The 21,827-nt window shown below is 51.3% G+C and overlaps 1 protein-coding gene across 1 annotated transcript in view; it reads right to left on the reverse strand.

The window, feature by feature from the left end:
- INPP5A (inositol polyphosphate-5-phosphatase A) overlaps positions 1 to 21,827 on the reverse strand; it is a 203,136-nt gene that overhangs the window by 57,057 nt on the left and 124,252 nt on the right. Inside the window, 2 exon segments of the mRNA XM_037804264.1 lie at positions 15,888 to 15,991; positions 18,932 to 18,995. Of these exon segments, the coding sequence (XP_037660192.1) occupies positions 15,888 to 15,991; positions 18,932 to 18,995 (168 nt within the window).

The raw sequence follows: 21,827 nt of genomic DNA on the forward strand, positions 1-21,827 counted from the left end.
GTCAGGGGAGGACACCTCAAGGCCAGGTCAGGAGGGGTAAGTGTCCGAGAAAACGTGGACAGAGACGGCGCTCCCAGCCCTGGGTCCTCTGCCCACCCCCACCCTTGAGGGAAACAGCAGCAGGAGGCCTGATCCTCGCCTGGGGGGCGGCTGCAGGCTGGGGCAGCTGGGGGAGGCCTCTCCCCAGGCAAAGTGGGGGACACAGCCCCACACGGGGTCAGACCTTGGCTGGCGAAGCGAAGGCACAGGAGCCCAGTTTCAGCCCCACCCGGTCAGACGCCGCCTGGGCTCCAGGGGTGGTCCAGCCCCACCCGGTCAGACGCCGCCTGGGCTCCAGGGGTGGTCCAGCCCCACCCGGTCAGACGCCGCCTGGGCTCCAGGGGTGGTCCAGCCCCACCCGGTCAGACGCCGCCTGGGCTCCAGGGGTGGTCCAGCCCCACCCGGTCAGACGCCGCCTGGGCTCCAGGGGTGGTCCAGCCCCACCCGGTCAGACGCCGCCTGGGCTCCAGGGGTGGTCCAGCCCCACCCGGTCAGACGCTGCCTGGGCTCCAGGGGTGGTCCAGCCCCACCCGGTCAGACGCTGCCTGGGCTCCAGGAGGCAAACAGCTTCTGAGGCGCATTCGCCACACAGCGCCATCTGCTGGGCAGGCCGGAGAGTGCAGGAACTGCAGGGCTCCTCAGAGCCTCTCCAGACCCTGTCCCAGGCCCACTGGAGCGGTCTGCATCCCCTGCACAGGCATCCGCCCCTGTTTCAGCTGAGAAATTCAGATGACCCGACTGTCAAAGCAGTGCTTTCATACAAACCCACAACTTGCTGGCTGGAGGAAAGCAGGGCACTCCTGGGCTGGCTGCTGGCTGGGGAAGCTGAACCTCTCAGTCCCGCAGCCTGAGCTCTTTCCATGCCTGGGCCTGGGAATCACCAGACCCACGGTGCCCACCAGCGGGGTCTCAGCCAAGGGGCACAGTGCCCACCCCCAACCCCGAAACCAGCAGTTTCCAGCACACAAAGAGAACTGCAGCCTTGACTGGATTGCTGCCTGTTCGGGTCCCTGCCCAGGGGGCTGCCACAGTTGGGAAGAGGCAGGGTTGTGGGGAAGAGATGGCCCAAGAGAGCAATCTGCTGGGAAGACAGGGAAAGTGCAGTCTGGCAAGCTGCTTCTCTGCCTCCAAAAGACTTCCCAAAAGAGCCTTACCCCTTGCATGAGGCCTTGGCCCACGTATGTGTGGAAATTACTGACAAACTAAGAGCCAAAGGAAACCTTCAATGAAAACCCAAGCAACTACAAAATCTCAGATGAATGAGATCAACTTTCAACATAACTTTATCAAGATAATCAAATGCCAAGAAACGAGTAAAAAAATCACAAGACACATGAAGAGGCAAGAAGATATGGCCAAGCCAAATGACCAAATTAAAAAGTCAGAGGAGACACAGAATTCAGAACAACTAATCAAAGATATTCAAACAAATCCCCTAAATGACGTCAAGGAGGTGACTAAAGAGATAAAGGTTACCAAGAAGGCACTTAGGAAAGCATGCAGGAGAATTTGAAAGAATAAACAGAAAAATAGCAGATCTTATGGAAATAAAAGTTACTGTAGATCAAATTAAAAATATACTAGAGACACAACAGCAGATTATAAGAGGCAGAAGAAAGAATAAGCAAACTAGAGGACAGACAACTGACTCTGAATACAGAAAAGAACAAATGGTGAAAAAGATGGAAAAATTTGACTTGAATTTCAGGGAAATGACTGACGACACGAAGCACACAAATACAACAATCATTGGTGTCCCAGAAGGAGAAGAGAAGAGTAAAGGGCTAGGAAGAGTGTTTGAGGAGATAGTTGGGGAAACCTTCCCAACCCTTATAAAAGACATAAATATGCAAATCAAAGAAGCCCAACAAACTCCCAATAGAACAAATCCAAATAGACCCACTCCAAGACACACACCAATCAGACTGTCAAACACTGAAGAGGAGAGTCCTGAAAGCAGCAAAAGAAAAGAAATCACCAGATACAACCACATAAGACTGAGAGCTGACTACTCATTGGACATCATGGAGGCGAGAAGGCAGAGTGATATGATATATTTATGATTCTGAAACAGAAAAACAGCCAGCCAAGAATTCTTTATCCAGCAAAGCTCTGCTTCAAAAGTGAGGGAGAGTTTAAAATTTTCACAGATAAACACATGCTAAGAGAATTTGTTTACAAGAGACCTGCCCTGCAAGAAATACTAAAGGAAGTTCTGTCTGCTAGAATAAAAAAAGACAGGTGAGAGAGGTCTGGGGGAGGGCACAGAATTGAAGAGTATTAGTAAGGGGAACTTAAAGGATAAAGACAGAGAGAGAGAGAGAGAAAGAGAGAGAAATAGATCTGACTAATAAAAACCAAGGGATAAGATGTTTGAATAAAGAACTGCCTTTACAGCAATAACTTTAAATGTTAACAGATTAAACTCCCCAATTAAAAGACAAAGACTGGCAGAATGGATTTAAAAATATGATCTATCTATATGTTGTTTATAAGAGACACATCTTAGACCCAAAGATACAAATAGATTGCAAGTGAAAGGATGGAAAAATATTCTACACAAGCAGTAACCAAAAGAAAGCATGGGTAGGTATACTAATATCAGACAAAATAGACTTTAAATGCAAAGAAGTCATAAAAGCAAAGAAGGTCACTATAGATTAATAAAACCAGCAATTCACGAAGGAGAAATAACAATCGTAAATGTTTACACACCCAATCAAGGTGCTCCAAAGTACATGAGGCAAATGCTGCAAAACTGAAGAGAGCAATAGACATTTCTACAATAATAGTTGGATACTTCAACACACCACTCTCTTCTACAGATAGAACAACCAGAAAGAAGATCAATAAGGAAACAGAGAACCAAAACAATATCATAAATGAATCAGACCTAACAGATTATACACACGCACACACACACACACATTGTTGCACCCCACAACACCAGGATATACATGCTTCTCAAGTACTCATAGAACATTCGCCAGGATAGATCATATGCTGGGGCACAAAACAGGTCTTACGAATTTTAAAAGACTGAAATTATTCAAAGAACTTTCTCTGATCATATTGGAATGAAGCTGGAGATCAATAACCACCAAAGAACTGGAATTTTCACAAATATATGGAGGCTAAACAACACATTGTTAAACAATCAGTGGGTCAAAGAAGAAATCATGAGAGAAATCAGTAAATATCTGCAGACGAATGAAAACAAGAATGCAACATAGCAAAACTATGGGATGCAGCATAGGCAGTGCTGAGAGGAAAATTTATAGCTCTAAATGCCTATATTCAAAAGGAAGAAAGAGCTAAAACCAAAGACCTAACTAACCTATTGAAGAAACTAGTGAAAGAGCAGCAAACTAACCCTAAAATGAATAGGAAAAAAAAGAAATAACAAAGATCAAAGCAGAAATAAATGAATTGGAGAAGAAAAAAACAATAGAGAGAATCAGTAAAACCAAAAGTTAGTTCTTTGAGAAGATCAACAATATTGACAAACCCTTAGATAAGACTGAGAAAGTAAAAAAAGAGAGAAGATGCAAATAAATGAAATCAGAAATGAAAGTGGTCATTACCATGGAATCCAAAGAAATAACAAAAATCTTAAGACAATACTATGAACAACTGTATGCGAACAAACCAGACAGCTTAGATGAGATGGACTGTTTCCTAGAAACACATGGACAGCCTATACTGATCCGAGAAGAAACAGAAGACCTCAACCAACCAGTCACAGGTAAAGAGATTTAATCAGTTATCAAAAACCTCTCTACAAAGAAAAGTCCAGGGCCAAATGGCTTCACGGGTTTTATCAAACATTCCAAGAACTAACACCTTCCTGCTTAAACTCTCCCAAAAAATTGAAGAAAAGGGAACACTACTGTTCTAGTTTGCTAATGCTGCCAGAATGCAAAACACCAGAGACGGATTGGCTTTTATTAAAGGGGGTTTATTTGGTTACACAGTTATAGTCTTAAGGCCATAAAGTGTCCAAGGTAACATATCAGCAATCGGGTACCTTCACTGGAGGATGGCCAATGGTGTCCAGAAAACCTCTGTTAGCTGGGAAGGCACGTGGCTGGCGTCTGCTCCAAAGTTCTGGTTTCAAAATGGCTTTCTCCCAAGACGTTCCTCTCTAGGCTGCAGTTCCTCAAAAATGTCACTCTCAGTTGCACTTGGGATATTTGTCCTCTCTCAGCTTCTCTGGAGCAAGAGCCTGCTTTCAACGCCTGTCTTCAAACTGTCTGTCATTTGCAGCTCCTGTGCTTTCTTCAAAGTGTCCCTCTTGGCTATAGCTCCTCTTCAAAATGTCACTCACAGCTGCACTAAGTTCCTTCTGTTTGTCAGCTCTATGGCTCCAGTGATTGAATTTAGACCCACCCTGAATGGGTGGGGTCACACCTCCATGGAAATTATCCAATCAGAGTCATCACCCACAGTTGGGTGGGCACATCTCCATGGAAACACTCAAAGAATTCCAATGTAATCAGCACTAAAATGTCTGCCCCACAAGACTGCATCAAAGAATATGGCTTTTTTCTGGGGGACATAATACATTCAACCTGGCACAACTACCTAACTCATTCTATGAAGCTAACATCCTTAATACCAAAACCTGATAAAGATACTATAAGAAAGGAGAGCTACAGGCCAATCTCTCTAATGAATATAGATGCAAAAATTCTCAACAAAATACTTGCAAATTGAATCCAACAGCACATTAAAGAAGTATATACCACGACCGAGTGGGGTTTATTCCAGGCATGCTAGGGTGGTTCAACACAAGAAAATCAATCAACTGAAAAAACACATTAACAAATTGAAATGGAAAGATCACATGATCGTCTCCAATGACACAGAAAAGACATTTGGCAAAATTCAGCATCCTTTCTTGATATAAACATGTCAAAAGGTAGGAATCAAAGGAAACTTCCTCAATATGATAAAGGGCATATATGAAAAACCCACAGCCAGCATCATACTCAATGGTGAGAGACTGAAAGCCTTCCCTCTAAGATCAGGAACAAGACAAGGATGCCCGCTGTCACTGCTGTTATTCAAATTGCACTAGAAGTTCCAGCTAAAGTAATTAGTCAATAAAAAGAAATAAAAGGTATTCAAATCAAAAAGGAAGAAGTAAAACTCTCATTATTTGCAGATGACATGATCCTGCTTTTGGAAAATCCCAAAAATCAATGACAAAGCTACTTGAGCTAATAAACAAATTCAGCTAAGTGGCAAGATTAACATGCAAAAATCAGTAGTGTTTCTATACACCAGTAAAGAGCTAACGGAGGGAGCAATTAGGAAAAAAATTCCTTTCAGAATAGCAGCTAAAAGAATCAAGTAACTAGGAATAAACTTAACCAAGGATGGGAAGGACCTGTATACAGAAAACTAAAAAACATTGCTAAAAGAAATCAAAGAAGACCTAAATAGGTTGAAAGACATTCTGTGTTCATGGATAGGAAGGCTAAATGTCCTTAAGATGTCAATTCTACAGATTCAACACAACATCAATCAAAATTCCAACAACCTACTTTGCAGACTTGGAAAAGTTAGTTATCAAATTTATTTGGAAGGGAAAGGGGCCTTGAAGAGCCAAAACATCCTAAAAAAGAAGAACAAAGTGGGAGGACTTACACTTCCTGACTTTAAAGCTTATTATAAGGCCACAGTGGTCAAAACAGTGTAGTATTGTCACCAACATAGACATATTGATAAATGGAATCAAAGTGAGAGTTCAGATATAGATCCTCAGATCTATGGCCAATTGATTTTTATGAGGCCCCCAAATCCACTAACCCTGAAGAAACAAAATATTTGTCTCTTCAATATATGGGGCTAGGAGAACTGTATATCCATAGCCAAAGGAATGAAAGAGTACCCCTACCTCACACCCTATACAACAATTAATTCCAAGTGGATAAAAGACCTAATATAAAAGTCAGTACCATACAATTCCTAGAAGAAAATATAGGGAAACATCTTCAAGTCCTAGCGGTAGAAGGTAGTTTCTAAGACCTTACACCCAAAGCACAAGCAACAAAAGAAAAAACAAATAACAGGAACTCCTCAAAATCAAAAGCTTCTGTGCCTCAAAAGACCATCAAAAAGGTAAAGAGGCAGCCAACTCAATGGGAGAGAATATTTAGGTACCACATATCCGGATAAGGGTTTGATATCCAGTATTCATAAAGACATCTTAAATCTCAACAATAAAAGGACAAACAATCCAATTATAAAATGGGCAAAAGATATGAATAGATATTTCTCCAAAGAGGAACTACAAATGGCTAAAATGCACATGAAAAGATGTTCATCTTCATTAGCTCTTAGGGAAATGCAAATCAAAACCACAATGTGGTATCACCTCACATCTATAAGAATGGTCGCTATTAAACAAACAGGAAACTACAAGTGTTGGAGAGGATGTGGGGAAACAGGAACATTTATTCACTGCTTGTGGGAATGTAAAATAGTACAGCCACTGAGGAAGACAGTTAGGTATTTCCTCAGAAAACTAAATATTGAGTTATGACCCAGCAATTCTGCTACTTGGTATATACCCAAAAGATCCGATAACAAGGACACAAACACACATTTGCACAGCGATGTTCATAGCAGCATTATTCACAACTGCCAAAAGATGGAAACAACCCAAGTGTCCATCAACGGAAGAATGGACAAACAAAATGTGGTATATACATGCGATGAAATACTATGCATCAGTAAGAAGAAATTAGGTCCTGAAGCACGCAACAACAAGGATGAAACCTGAGGACGTAAGAGTGAATAAGTCAGACACAAAAGGACAGATACTATATGATTTCACTAGTATGAACCACCTAGAAAATGTAAATTCAGATTCTTAAAATGTAGAATATAGGGGACCTAGAGATAGACAGAAGCTAGAGAAAGGGGAGCAGTTACCTAATATGTACAGAATTGTTAATGAGGTTGAACTTAAATGTTTGGGAATGGATAGGGGTGATGGTAACTCGTTACTGAGATTGTAAGTAGGAGTGCTGTACTGTGGGTGAATTTGATGGAAAGGGGTAGTTTAAAGTCATGTATGTCACCAATTAACACTACAAATATAAATAAGTTCTTTTATGAACTACTTCAGTGTATGAATACTTGTATAAAGAGTTAATAATAGAGTCGTATATGGGGAAAAATAACCTATTGCAAGCTATAGACTATAGTTAACAGTAATACCTTAATATTCTTTCATCATCAGTAACAGATAGATGTACCACACCACTACTAGGGGTCAATAATTGGGGGGGGGGTAAGGGATATGGGATGTTTTGGGTTTTGCTTTTTGTGTGTCTGTTATTTTTCTCTTTGGAGAAAGGTAAATTGTCTAAAATGGAGTGTGATGGTTGCACACTAGTGATGACAGTGTGAGCCACTGCACATTTCGGATGGAATATATGGCATGTGCATATATCTCAATAAAATCTACAAATTAAAAAAAAATAGATATAATAATGTCTGTTAAGATTCCTGCACATGGTAGGAGCACAACATATCTATTTAAGTTGATAAGGGCCACCCCTTCTAAACCTTACCCCAATCCCCTTCCAAACAGATGCACCATTTTTTTTTCATCCTGGCCTAACTCAAATAGAGGGAGTCAACCTCAAATTCCCCTAATCCCCCTCGACGGATGAGATTCTGTTAACGGATGAAAGATGATTTTGTTATAATGACGTTTCACTTTCATACTGCAGGTTGGAAAGTAATTTAAATAAAAAAAAACACACTGAGGCAAATCATAATCAAACTGCTCAAAACCATGACAAAGAGAAAATCTTTTAAGGAGTCAGAGAAAAAGACAGATCAAAGCAGAGGAGCAGAGGAGGACAGCAAACTGGAAATAACGTACGCCAGGAGACAATGGAGCAACACCTTAAAGTACTGAAAGGAGAAGAAAACAGAAGACCCGTCAACCTGGAATTCTATACCCAGCAAAAGCGGCTTTTAAAAAACAAAGGTGAAATAAGTTTTTTTCAGACATTCACAAACTCGAAGCCTCACCAGCAGATTCATACACAAGAAATATTAAAGGAAGCTCATCAGGCAGAAGAAAAATGGTACCAGGTGGGAAGGATGGCCCTGAGCCAAGGAATGAGGAGCTCCGGGGAGAGCAGCCGCGTGGGAACACACAGCAAAATGCTCCTAGTCTAGAGAGACTCGGAGCAGTTTCGTGGCTGGTACTTTGTTCAGTACAAATAACTCAGTGATTAAACACCAGTTCCCCCTCGACTGGGCACCCCTTCAGCTACCATCCCATTTTTCTATGTTTCCTAACAACCCCCTCCACAGAGGTGCACAAACACGGGGCTCCCACGTCAGCCCCCCATTCGCTCTCCACCCGCATCACCCCAGGTGCCCTCTGGAGGGTCACCACAGCCTGCACACCCAAAGCCCACTGGACTCCTGCTTTCCATCCCACTCAACCTCTCAGCAGCCCTGAGGGCTCTGAGACACACTTTCCCTGGCTTCAAGAAAATCCTTCCACCTGGACCTTTCCCACCCACCCACCAGTCCTTCTCGGTATTCTTTGTGGCCCCTCAGCCTCTTTCCAACAATAGGTGTTAGGGTTCTCCAGGAACCAGGCACTCTTCTCTTCCTATCTCCCTCTGGTAGATGTGCTGTGGCCTCCAAATATCCAGTTAGCCAACCTTTGCCCTCAGCACTCAAAATTATCCCACCATCTTTTGGAACTCATCATTACTGAAAAGAGTATCCAAATCAACTGTAATTGTGGATCCTTAGAATATATATATCTTCCCTCTGCTTTTGCATTCTCCGCTTCATCACCAATGTTCTGCACCTTCACCACAGACTAGGTGTGGGCCTATTTTATATATCCTGCTCTGTACTGAAAGCGGGCTCACTCTGAGAACTCAGGTCTTTAACTTTGGAAAAAATATTCCCTCTTATCTTCTCCAATATTGCTCCCCTTTGTTTCTTTCTGTTTTTTTTTTTTTTTTGGTAAAATACTGGGTCTTCACATCTTTACTGATCTTTCATTCAATCAAACACCTTCATCTCCTTGGCCATGTCCTAGATGTAATCCTTAATAATATCTTCTGACACTGTTCTGGTTTGAATCTATTATGTCCCCAATAAAAATCTTGTGGGGGCAGACTTACTAAGGGTGGGATCTTTTGATTAGTTTGCTTCCATGGAGATGTGATCCACCCAACTATGGGTGGGACCTTTTGATTAGATTATTTCCATGGAGGTGTGGCCCCGCCCATTCTGGGTGGGTCCTGATTAGTTTGCTGGAGTCCTTAAGAGAGGTTAGGGGCTGACATAGACCCAGATGCTTGGAGATGCAGACAGAAGGACGTTTGGAGATACTAAGCTCAGAAAGGAAGCCCAGAGTTTTCCGTGGAGAAGCTAAGAGAGGACTCCCAAACACTGAGAGAGAAACGCCCTGGGAGAAACAAGCAAAGATGCACAGGAGCTGAGAGAAGCTAAGAGAGGCAGAAGTCCAGAGACATTTTGAAGAAAGCAATGGAAACCAGAAGCTAACCCCAGGGGAAGCCCAGCAGACTCCAGCCACATGTCTTCTCATGTGACAGAGGAACCCCGGATGCCAGTGGCCTTTCTTCAGTGAAGGCAGCCTCTTGTTGATGTCTTAGTTAGGACACATCTATGGCCTTAGAACTGGAAACTTGTAACTTAATAAACCCCCTTTATAAAAGCCAATCCATTTCCGGTATTTCACATAATGGCAGCTTCACAAACCAGCACACTACTAATTCTCTTTTCAACTACATCTGCCTTAGAATCTATTCTGCTATTTTTAAAGGCTGGGTTTCTATAGGTTCTTTTCCACACTTCCTTGTTCTTGTTTATTTCTGTTTTCATTTAATAAGGTGTCGGTTTGGATGTATTACGTCCCCCAAAACACCACGTTCTTTGATGCAATCTTATGCGAGCAGATGTATTTAGTCTTGATGAGGTTGGAACCTTTGGATTGGGTTGTTTCCACGGAGATGTGACCCACCCAACTGTAGATGATAACTCTGATTGGACTGTTACCAGGGAGGCATGGCCCCGCCCATTCAGCATGAGTCTTCATTAAATCACTGGAGCCCTATAAGAGCTCAGACAGAAGGAGCTCAGCGCTGCAGCTGAGACAGACATTTTGAAAATGGCCGCCGAAAGCTGATGCTGACACTTTGGAGAACACCATTTTGAAACACAACCTGGGAGCAAGCAGATGCCAGCCACGTGCTTTCCCAGACAACAGAGGTTTTCCGGATGCCAATTGCCTTTCTCCAGTGAAGGTACCCTATTGGACACTTAATGGCCTTAAGACTGTAACTTTGTAACCAAATAAAATCCCCTTTATAAAAGCCAATCTATTTCTGGTGTTTTGCAAAATGGCAGCATTAGCAAACGGGAACAAATAATGTCTTGTTTCTCATAAACTTTATGCTTTGATGTATCTCTCTGGCTAACCTCCTTCCATCTAAGGAGCCGGCTGCTTCACAGCCATCTCAATTCACTCCACGACTATCTGGAGGCCAGAAGCCGTGGCACAGGGTGAGCTCTCCTTCAATTTTCATCAGTTATTTGGTACTAATAATGCATATACATGTACATGTGTGCAAATGGATATTGAATATATGTTCCTGTATGTATATCTTGTTTTTTATCAATAAAGGTTTTCATAATAATGGTGGGTTATTTTCAACATTTATTAATAGAATGAATAAATAAAACAGGACACAGCGTTATTTTTTGTGTAATACAGAAGTTGAACTAAAATTTTAGAAGTCTAACCAGTTTAAGATTTTTAACTAAATTTCAAATGAATCTCAGAAAAATTAGCACTATAAAATTAAAACCAAATGTTTTGATTACGTATTTGTAGAAAATACATTTCTTTTGAGATTAGCTGATTAGGCAATTATAAGTTTGGATTTAACTGCATTTCCACATATTTTTAAAGCATTGAAAGATAGATGCCAAAACCCATGAGATTCTGGTACATCCATAGCTCGTGGCTGCATCTGCTTCCTCAGGAGAGGGACGGAACCGTGGTTTGCGCCCACGATCTCCGGTCCTTCTCCCCGGAGTCCATGCTGAAGGTGTTCTCCGCATGCACCCGACGGGGGAAGTGGGAGGAAACTAGGGCGCAAAGACCCGAATCTGCCCAAGACCACTAGCTCCTTCAAGAAAGATTGGAATGAATCCATTTCCCTAATTCCTGGCTTTAAGTTCCCTTCCTCTGCTCACTCTGCTTCCCCGTTGGCCAAGCCCTGAGCATCCGGGGAATGGAGCCCGGCCGACGCAGCGTGGGGTGGGTGACAGCATGACCCCAGAGCCACCAGCAGGGACGACGGCCTTTTGGACCAAGGCTATTCTCCAGTGTGGCTTACCCATAAAACCACCTTCCAGTACACGCATGCACACACACGCACACATGCCATAGAGCACACGTGCACACACCATACAGCACACACATGGTCATGCATGCACTTGCACACACACACACATGTACACACATCACAGACATGCATGCCATATAGAGCTCGTGCACTTGCCCACTCACACACATGTGCACTCATGCATACAAACATCACACATATGTACACATGCCATATAGCACAAACGTGCAACCATACACCATACAGCACACACGCACATGCATCTACTCACATGTGCACGTCATATAGCAAGTAAGCACACATGCATGCACTCATATGTTCACTCACGTGTTCACATTCATATACATCATGCACACACATGCACACTTGTACACATGCTCATGTGCACGCGTGCCATAGTGTACTTTTGCATGCACACACAGCATACAGCACACATGCATGCACTCTCATATGCACACATGTGCGCACACACACAACCCGTGTGCAGTGACATGTACAAACATCACACATGCACGCCATACAGTGCATATATGTACACACCACACAGCACCCATGTGCACATGCACACACATGCACATCACAAACACGCTCTCCCTCTGTGTACACAACAGGGGAGCATCTGTAGCAGGAGCTGCTGCAGCTTCCATCAGACGTACGCACCTGGAACCTACGGACAGACCCACAGAGGTTCTAGATGCAGGTCAAAAGGCACAGCCCCCTGCTTGGGCAGTGGTGGAGGGGCGCAGAAGGGGTGTGTAGGCGAGGGTCCTCCAAGGCCTGGCTGGCGTGTTCCCTTCCGGCACACACTCTGAAACGATGCTGCCATCGAGTGTGCCCCGAGCCCCCACTCCAGGACTCCGGGCACTTGTGGACAGGGACCCGCACGTGCCTGGGGACTGTGCCCCCAGCTGTGCCTCGGAAGCCTGTGCGCTCAGACGGCACCACAAAGGAAAAGAGGCATCGCGGTTCGGGAGGGGACGCACATCCTTCACCTCGCAATATTAAGTCTCTCTCGGACCCCCTGTTAATAGGATTCCTTTAGCCAGCAGATGGATTGCAAATACAGGCAGCTTCATCTACTAAAGGACAACATAAATCAGCACCGAGAAAAGAGGGGCTGCGGGAAGGTTATCAGCACGCAGCCTTCCCTACGAAAGGGCTGCTCTGGCGCATTAGTGGAATTAATTCATCTTTCACGAGAGCAGGAGCGGCGCCCGTCATCTATGACAAACACCAATTCCTCACCACGGGCAAAGGGGAGGAAGGGCTCGGCCCTGGGCGCACACACAAATCTGCCTTTTACAAACAGCCTCGCGTCACCCGGACTGTCGCTCCCGGAGGCAACATCGGAGTCACTTGGAGCCCGGAGCCTCCATAAATCCACGGAGGAAGTTGTGTTAGTTTTCCATGCAGTGGGCTGTAATTATTTAGAACTGCATTATGTCTCCACTGCTGTAATCACATTTAGAGTATCCTTAAATGACAGTAATAAAAGAAAGAGAAAGCAGTCTCAAAGCAACTCCCTCCCCCAAATGTCTTCAAATACAGCGGCGGGCTCGGCAGGAAGGCCCGACGGCAGAGAAGACCCCCGGGCTCCGAGGGTGCCGGCACCCTCTCCAGGGTCCCACCAGCGGCGTCCCGCAGGGCACCCGGCGAGCAGACACCACAGGGACGGCAGCGACTGCCTCCAACTCCCCCCTCAGCAGAGATGGGCCACAGGCTACGAGCTGGGAAGTTCTGTGTTTACTGACGCAAGGCTAGAATTGTTCTTAAAAGGTTTTCCTTCTGTTGCTTAACCAGGATATCGAGAAAGCCGGACGACAACCGCTGCGCAGGGGTCTGCCCGCCAGCACGTCCCGAGCGCAGGGTCCAGAACAACGGCCCGCATCAGAACGCAGCATGTGGCAGCACCCGCATCCAGTGGGCTCAGTGATGGCCCCAGAACGGGACACGGGGCACCCCACACCAGGCGTCGGCCATCACCAAGCCTCCACGGGCCGGCGACCGGCAGGGACAGCAGTGCAGGGCCTTCCAGGACGCGGTCGGGGGCAGTCACGACACCCCGTGCCGCCTCCTTCCTGCAGCTTCACCTGTCCAGACGGACAACCTCGCCACTGCCCGCGGACATGATGACGGGGTCACCTGCACTGGCCCTGCCCAAACCTGGTCACCTCCGCCAGCCTGCAGGTGCCTCAGAGGAAGCAGGTGATCCGTGGGGACACAGGGCTAGGGCCAGAGTGCAGGCTGGGGTGCAAGCCGCTTCCCCACCCCTTGGCCAAGTGGCTCCTGCACACGGCTAACCGCCCCGAGGGCCCACGGAGGCGCTTTCCAGTGAGGGGCCCAAGGGCACAGCCGAGTCCCCAGGGAAGGAGGGCAGGGGGCCAGCCACCTGCTCTGCCGGCTCTCAGGCAGCCCCCCAGAGCATGAACCAAGGGAAGGAAGGAGATTCACACCCTCGGCTGAATTTTCAGCTGCATAAACCAAGAACACCAGGAAAAGTCACAAAGCCACCCCGTTACCGTCAGTCTCTTGTACTCAGCTCCTCTCAGGTGCTGTGAGGTGCTGAGTCACAAGGGGCTCCCCCAGGCCAAGACCAAGGAGGCCCCGGTACAGGCTCTTCGGCTGAGCACTGGGCAAAGGGGGTGCCCGGCGGGCAACAGGGGAGACCCTGCTGGGGGGGCAGCCCAGCTCTCAGGCCACGCAGGGCACGGTGCTGTGGGCAGGGCCCAGGGGGGTGGCAGAGGCGGGAGGCCCCTTGGAAGGGGGTCACTACTGTCCAGCAAGGGATGCCTGGACAGGACCAGGGATCTGTCGGAAATGTGCTCTGCCGGAGGGCCGGAGTGCCTCTGGGGCTGCCAGCTGCCTGGGGTGCAGAGGAGAAGGCCCTGACTCCCCCAATGCCCACAGTGCAGAGGAGCGGGGGCCTCGTCTCCCCAGGCCACCGAGGACAACAGTACAGGGTGGGAGGCAGAAAGGGCAAGGTGGGGGAGGACGTGTGGAGTGAGGAGGGCTGGGGGCCAAGAGGCACCTCGGGGCATTGTAAGACCCCAGCTGAGAAGATTCCAGAATATCAGCTCCTCTTCCATCGGACCAGTTCAGGGCTTTGTCCCCAAACTGCCCTAGCAGGCTCGCTAGGTCTGCTCACCCCATGGTCTGACACCAGTGTGTGGGAGGAGGCCCCCCCGCGGGCACCCGCCTGCCCCAGGCTGCTCGGCTGAGCCCGCGCCCTTGAGCCGTGCGCAGGCTGGCATCCCAGCAGTGGGAGAGGGCAGCCTGGCCCAACGCGCTCCGCCGCATGCCCTCCTCCCTCTCGGGGCGCCCCGCGCACGGGGGCAGCACAGGTGCTGAGGCGTGCGGAAAGCAGGCCCAGCCGGCTGCAGGAGGCGGCTGCTGCCACTCGACCTTGGCTCCGAGGCATGAGGGCCCAGCCTCCGGACGACGAGCCCATCCTTCACGGCCCGCCAGGCCGCAGAGCTAAGGAAGCTGGGGCCTGGGGACGGGCAGCCCAGGGACAGGCACGCTGGGGCCTCCGGGCAGCGGCTCCGGGACAGGCTCGGGAAAGGCTCTCCTTGGGGCCGAGCGGGTGTCAACCCCAGACACGGGGAAGGAAATACAACTTCCAGGCTGCAAGTCTTCGCTTCTTTAATTTCACCATCTCAAAATGCTTTCAGTTACGGCATTCAAGTCCTAACAGGATTTAAGAGAAGACCCAGGGGCTGGCATTGACTCCGGATTGACACGTTAAACACCCGGGGTTAAGAGCCTGTAAACCAGCAAGCCCATGTCAGGCATGGAGCACAGATCTGGGTAAAAATAACACACACACGATAGACAAAACCACATTAAGAAAAAACAAACACATGCACGTTTCACAAGCAATTCCCTGAGAATCAGGATGTGAGTAACTGCCCTCTTGAATTTCCGCTCTACCTGGAGGGGGTGGTGATGGAGCTGGGCGGTGGGGTGAGCCTGCCAGCCTGGGGCCCGGGGCCCACACAGCCCCTGCTGGCCCGAGCCCACCGCAGCCGCCCGGCATGCCCCAGGAAGATGCACACGTCACGGCGTGGCTCCGTGCCAGCTGGAGCCTCTTGCCCCTATGTCCGCGAGGAGACCCAGGTACACCCAGGCCGGCAATATTTTCCTAATTCTTCTGGGGAAAGTCTCTTTGCCTGGAAAATGCTGTTTGGAAAATGGATTGAGTGATTCTCTGCCCTTCCCTGTGAAAACCCCTCTCAACCTGCGGGAATCTTAGAACCGCCCAGAAAGACGCAACACTGGAGAATGAAGATGTCCGGGGTACGCGCACTCAGCAAGGAGACATGGAAATCAGCAATGGTAAGTTCCTCTTCTGGCTCGACCACTTGGAAAAGCTAAACGCAGCCGGGAACGAGCCGACAGCCGGCCGCCCTCGCCACGTACCTCGGGGAAATAGTCCTGCGGAAACTTCTCCTTTTCCAGCATGGGGGTGCTCTCCAGCGTGTCCGAGTAGATTTCTTTGCCAGTGACTTTTTTATACTTCTTGGCTGGGAAGAGACGGGAGAGCAGTGAGAACGGCTTCGTCACCCCGCCTCACCCGAGTGGGACCCAGAGCAGCCAAGGCGTGGGCAGCAGGCCGTTGCTCCGCTGGACGCCGCGGGGCCCATAAATTCCCATCCCCATGCCCTGGAATTTGACACCCCACTTCATTACCTCTAGCAGCGCCCGGCCTGGAGATTTACAGGGGTTAATTGGCTTCCTTTCTAAAACCATGGAGATATTTAGGGGCCTGCGGAATTACCATTCACTCATATCTTAATATGAATTTATTTAACAACATCGATTCTTCCTCACGTGCCGCCAGCATCACTCATGCTCCAGGGAAGAAGGTTTTCCTGCGAGATGGAGAGGAGGCACGGGGCACGGAGCGCCCAGACCTGCTTCTCCAGCTGCCCCATGGCAGGGCTGGTGACCCGGAACAGGGGCGTTTCTGCCTATGGACGGGCACCCCCACGCCCTTGGACGCCTGAGTCCACTCTCCACCTGTCCTGTCCCTCCGGCTCCTGCTGGGCCCTGGATGGACCGATGGCCGCCAGCCTCTCCAGGCGGAGTGACCCGGGGACCTGGGGTGGCAGAGGGCGGGCTGGGAGAAGGGTGGAAAGCTCCCCTGTCCTGCTGCCCACCAGCCCTGGCTTAAGTCCAGGGTGTGAAAAACACTCCTGGGGAGCAGCCTTGGGAGAACTATGAGATGTGACATCAGGGTCTCCACGGGACAGCCCATGTGGCTTCAGCACTCGGGGGGCAGCGTAATGCGAGCAGAGAGAGGGCTCCTCCCCCGCACAGGGCCCTGCACACCGTTCCGGGCAGAGGGAGCCCCGGCAAACACCGAGGAGGTGAGGCCCACGGCCCCCGGGCCTGTGGACTGGCTGCGGCAGAGGGTCGTGGCAAGGAGCTGCGACATGCAGACATCCCCGCAAGGCCGAGCTGCAGGCCCAGCAGGCCAGGAGCTCCTCTGGGCTCATCCCACCAGCACAGACATGGTACCGAGATGGCTCGGGCACGTGACGCTGGAAGGGGGTCCCAGAGGGGCCCTCCTCGTGCACACCGGGGCTGGGGCCCTGCTGGTGGGTGAGGAGTGCATGGACAGACGTCAGCAAGCGGCCCCCACACAGCTCTGATGCCGCCAGATGCCACCCACGACTGGAAGGTGCGGGGGACGGGTGTGCTCATCGCGGAGGTGAAGACCCTAACCCTGTCCACCCTGCGGGAGAGCTCCCGCCCCCCACGCCCACACTTCCACCGCCGGTCAGTTACACGGACAGCCGCCCTCGACCTGCCCTCAGCCCCACAGCCACACAGCGGTCCCCACACACCTGAAGCCAGCCAGCAGGGGCGGGGGGCAAGGTACAGAACCAGCTGCACCCCAACCCTGTTCCACCCCAGCCACCCACTCACGGCCTCCTTCTCTCCTTCTCAAGGACCCCTCGCCCCTGAATCGCTGCCTTCTTGACGCTCCTGCCCCTTCCGAACCAGACACCCCTGAGCGAAGTGGGCCTGTGCTCTGGGGACACGGAACACATCATCCCCCCAGAAGCTCCGGGTCCACATCCCCCGACCGGGCACAGTGAGGACACCTGGGCGCCTGCCCTTCATCCTGCCCCCCACTCTGGAACGTGCAGCTCCGGGGCCGAGGGCACGCAGGGGACTGGGTGGAGCAAGGGGCAGCACAGCCCCCACCCCGGCTTGCCCGGCCCGGCCCGGCTGCGCTCCCGGGAGGGTCAGGACTCGTGTTTGGTGCATCTGAGGCATCTGTGGACAACGGGGCAGTGAAAAATAATTTCACCACCAGAATCCTGTGCTCATCGCTGATGAGATTGCTACTCAGGCGATTTAGAGAAGACCCTGCTTCTCAATTTCTTAAGAGGCAATCTGTCTCCTGAGTGAACAAAAATAATGAATCTGGACAAATTGACATAATTAGTCGCTCTCCACAGTTATTACAACTTTAATGACATTTCAAATTAATGTGACCTGGCTGAGTGGCCAAAGTGGAGTTGAGAAGAACCCATGAACCACACGGACAAGGACCCTGAGTGGAGGGGGGCATGGAGAGCCCTGGGATCCCACCCACCCGGTGAAGCCAACTACTCGCCCCGCAGGCCCAGACACGGGGGCTTGTGGCACAAGAAGCACCTCAGCCTTTAGGGAGGGTCTTCTCCACGGACAGGCGGGCCGCCCCTGTCAGGGGCTGAATCACCCCACAAAGGCCGGGTCCTGGGGGCAGAGCCCACTGGAAAACAGGACCTTGGCAGACGCTATGCGCGGAGCTGTGCCCGGCTGCAAGGGGGCCTGAGCCCGGCACGCCTGGAGTCCTGTGAGCAAAGGAAAGTGGAAACAGAAGGAGAAGCAGAGAGCAGCCGGGAGCTGGAGGGCCGTGGAAACCAGCAGGGAAAGAGACTGGCGCTGCCATGCTTGGGCATGTCACGGAAAAGCCCAGGAGCCCCTAAGGTGCTGGGTGGCCGCAGACGCCGGTGGGAAGCAGCCAGCCTCGGACACTGGCGCCCACCGCTCCTGCTGCTGAGCCCACCCATTGCGGGGTGTCTGCTTTAGCCGCCAGGAAACCAAAGCACCCAACAGACACAGGAGAACATTTTTCCCTGCCACACATGTGCTCTCTCACGTTTTTTTTCTTTTTTGAAATATGAGCACATCCCATTCAGTTTTTCATTTTCTCACATTTGACAGCAACACAGAAACAAAACAATTTCCTCTTCTCTTGACTGTACTGTAAACCAGGCCAGGGTCAGCCGCCCAGGCCCGGCCTGGGAGCAGGAGGGGCAGGGTGGCAGCCGGGGGGGCAGTGCTGGCCCGAGGCTCCGGGTCGTGAGGGTCCCCAGGGGCCCACCACCCCCGGCCGCTCTAGGCCACAGCACCCTCCCGGGCTGGGGTGGGGAGCGTCGGGGAGGCAGACGACAGCACACTCTCACCTTTGAAGTCGAATTGGTAGATGTTCTTTAAGGATTCATGAAGAAAGTAGAAGCTTCCTAGCGCCTGTGGAGCAAAACAAGAAACCGGTGAGAAGCTGTGCTCAGGGCCGCCAGGGCAGCTGCAGACGCTGCGTGAGGGCAGCCCACGGACCCCGAGACCCACGGAATTCGCGCTGGTGTGTGCAGGCCCTGGGCTCAGCCCCAGGCAATGCCCTGGGCTCCCACGTGGCCCCCACGGCCCTCGGCACTGGCGGCTTCAGTTAGACCGCCAGGCCGGAGAGGTCCCCGGGCGAGTGTCGGGAGGAGCTGGGAAGCCCCTGGACGCTGACCCTGGCTGGCCCCGAGCCTCCTGGGCACCACTGTCCGCACACGCCCCAGCCCCTGCCCTCCTCTCTGCACCGTCCCATCCTTCTGGCCTGAGCTGAAACCTCGCTCCCCACACAAGCCATTCACGGGTTGACTGACGATTCATCAGGGTTAACTGATCCTACGTCTGAATGTCAACTATGTCCTGAGCGCCTGTGGGTGTCAGGCCCTACTCAGGCACCAGGAGCTGACGGCAAGGCCCATCCCAGCCCCCGGCACCTGGAGGGCAGCTGTAGAGCCGGCTGCTGGCACTCGCCCAAAGGGTCACTCGGGGATCGTCTGCAGCGCAGACTGCACATAGTGCCTCGTGTTTCCATCTGCTAAATGTGGCAACCTTGACAAGCGGCACGGGGAAGCTCTGCAGGGTGCTGAAAGCTTCTCTAACTCGGCTGCGATGGGTGCAAAACGGCCTTCGGGCCTCAGAACTCGGGTTAGTGTCACTGTCCGTGAGCGGCACCCACCATCAACCTGACTTTGCAGAACCAGGAAGCGGCCCTGCTGTCCCATGTCAGGCCGTGCCAGGGACCTGCGAGCCATGCCAGTTGGGTGGTGGAGGGGTGCATCAGCAGGGCATGAGGCACAGGGCCGACAGCCACCCTGGCATGGGCGCCCTGGCTTGGGCAGTCACGTGGAAGAGGGCTGCTGCACACGGCACCCCACCACGAGTGCTGCGGGACTCCCTCAGCCACCACCGAGAAGGCGGCCAGAAACGCTGGTGCAGCCTCACTGCCCGGGCCCCATGAAACACCCCAGTGCTTCCCATAGCCCCTCTGGGCCCCTGAGGTGCGGGAGAAGCAGGCCATCGGGGGTCGTGGGGCGAGGGCTCAGCAGAAGCTGCAGAGAGGCACTGCGCTCACTCGGGCACCCGGGCGGCAGGAGAGAAGGCCATGGGCATGTCCTGGACCTGTGGGTGGCCTGCTGCCCACTTGCTCCTGGGTGACTCGGCCACGACAGGCTCAGCACCTGCTGCCCCCGCTGAGGCCCAGCCCCGTGCAGCACGGCAGGCCCGTGGCCAGGAGGGCTGGCCAGTGACCACGTGGCAGAGCGGGCCGCCTCTGCCTCGGCCTTCCTGGAAACGCCAGCCTCAGCTCCCGCGCTTGGCGTCTGCACTGCAGCACTTGCTTCCTTAAACGCTTTTACTGAAGACACGACCTGACAACGTCACCAGAGAAAATGCTCCTCAGGTCCCACCACCCACCCTGAGAAGGGGGGCCGACCATGCTGGGTCTCCACTCCATGCCCCCCGGCCGGGCGCTGCGCCCCCGAGGTGCTCTTGGCGCTCACAGGCACAGCCTTCGCGGGGCACGGCTGGGACTGGGCAAACAAAGCCCACCAGAGTTCCTCTCCAGAAGCATCGGTGCTTTGCTGAGCCTGTTTCTAAAACGGCCGCATCACCGTCATGTGGTGCACACCACTCACCTTGCTGACAATTCACTTCTCAATCCCACACTGGAAAATACAGATGTGGCTGTGTCGGCAGAGCAGAACTGCGCCCACGGGAAAGTGAGATGGCAAACAAACCCACCTCGGTGAGCACAGCCTTCAAGTGCATAGACCCAGAGGAGCTGGCCTTGGTCTCAGACAAGTCCCCATCGTCTTCCACGCCAGGGGGTTGGGGTCAGCATTTCCCATGTTCTCGAGTCTCCCATCCTAGGGGGCCGTGTCCGAGGAGGGGAACCAGCCCCAGCCCCGGAGAGCCCCAGGCCCACAACCCGGGCGTGAGGCAACAGCTTCTCCCTTGGCGTGAGCCCTTTAAAAGAATATCTTACTCGTTTCAGATAAAGAGAGCACTCAATAAGCTTAAGCAGATAATGTCACAGCAAACATTCAAAATGCTACCCCACTGAATGTGAAAAAACCAATGTAATGTTATGACGTTGACAATAAATAAGTTGAAAATAAGCTGCCAATGCAGGCTTTGGAACTGCAATTCAGAGTCAGAAAATCCATGATTAGCTCTGATGAGTATCTGCAGTCAAAGTTCAAGCCACTTCCTCGGCGTCCGATGATGGGGCCGCTGGGCCGGGGCCTGGGATGGGCATCCGAGCCGGCTCCCTCCTCCGACCGCAGGGCAAGGCTGCAGCACGTCGGGCAGGTCTGAGGATATTGACGACTTGCCTGTTTTTGCTAAAAACAATTAGAAGTATCTTTACATATTCATAAACCTGCCTGTCAGAGGCTTATTAATTCTCCATTAGTGAAATGCAGCCGCTGCTCTGTGGCCAGGAGGGCAGCCGCAGGGCCAGGCCTGGGTCCCCGGAGCAGAGCCCTCGTGCGGCCACCGAGCCGGGCAGCAGCTTCACCAGAAACCACCCCTCGGGGCTCCGCGAGTGGCTGGGAACCGGCCGGAAGCAGAGCTGGGGTGGCCTGCCCAGGAGAGCCGCGCCCCACTTAATACGGAAACTGGCAGAGGGGGAGCCGGCGGGTGAGAGCTCCTGGGCCCGCCTGGGTGGCAGGGGCAGTGCCCACTTATCACAGCCGCTCCAGTGCCCCAGGCGCCTCGAGGAAACGGTCCGACGGAGGCCCTCGG

The sequence above is a fragment of the Choloepus didactylus genome, chromosome 15 (genome assembly GCF_015220235.1).
Source record: "Choloepus didactylus isolate mChoDid1 chromosome 15, mChoDid1.pri, whole genome shotgun sequence".
Taxonomy (NCBI): domain Eukaryota; kingdom Metazoa; phylum Chordata; class Mammalia; order Pilosa; family Megalonychidae; genus Choloepus; species Choloepus didactylus.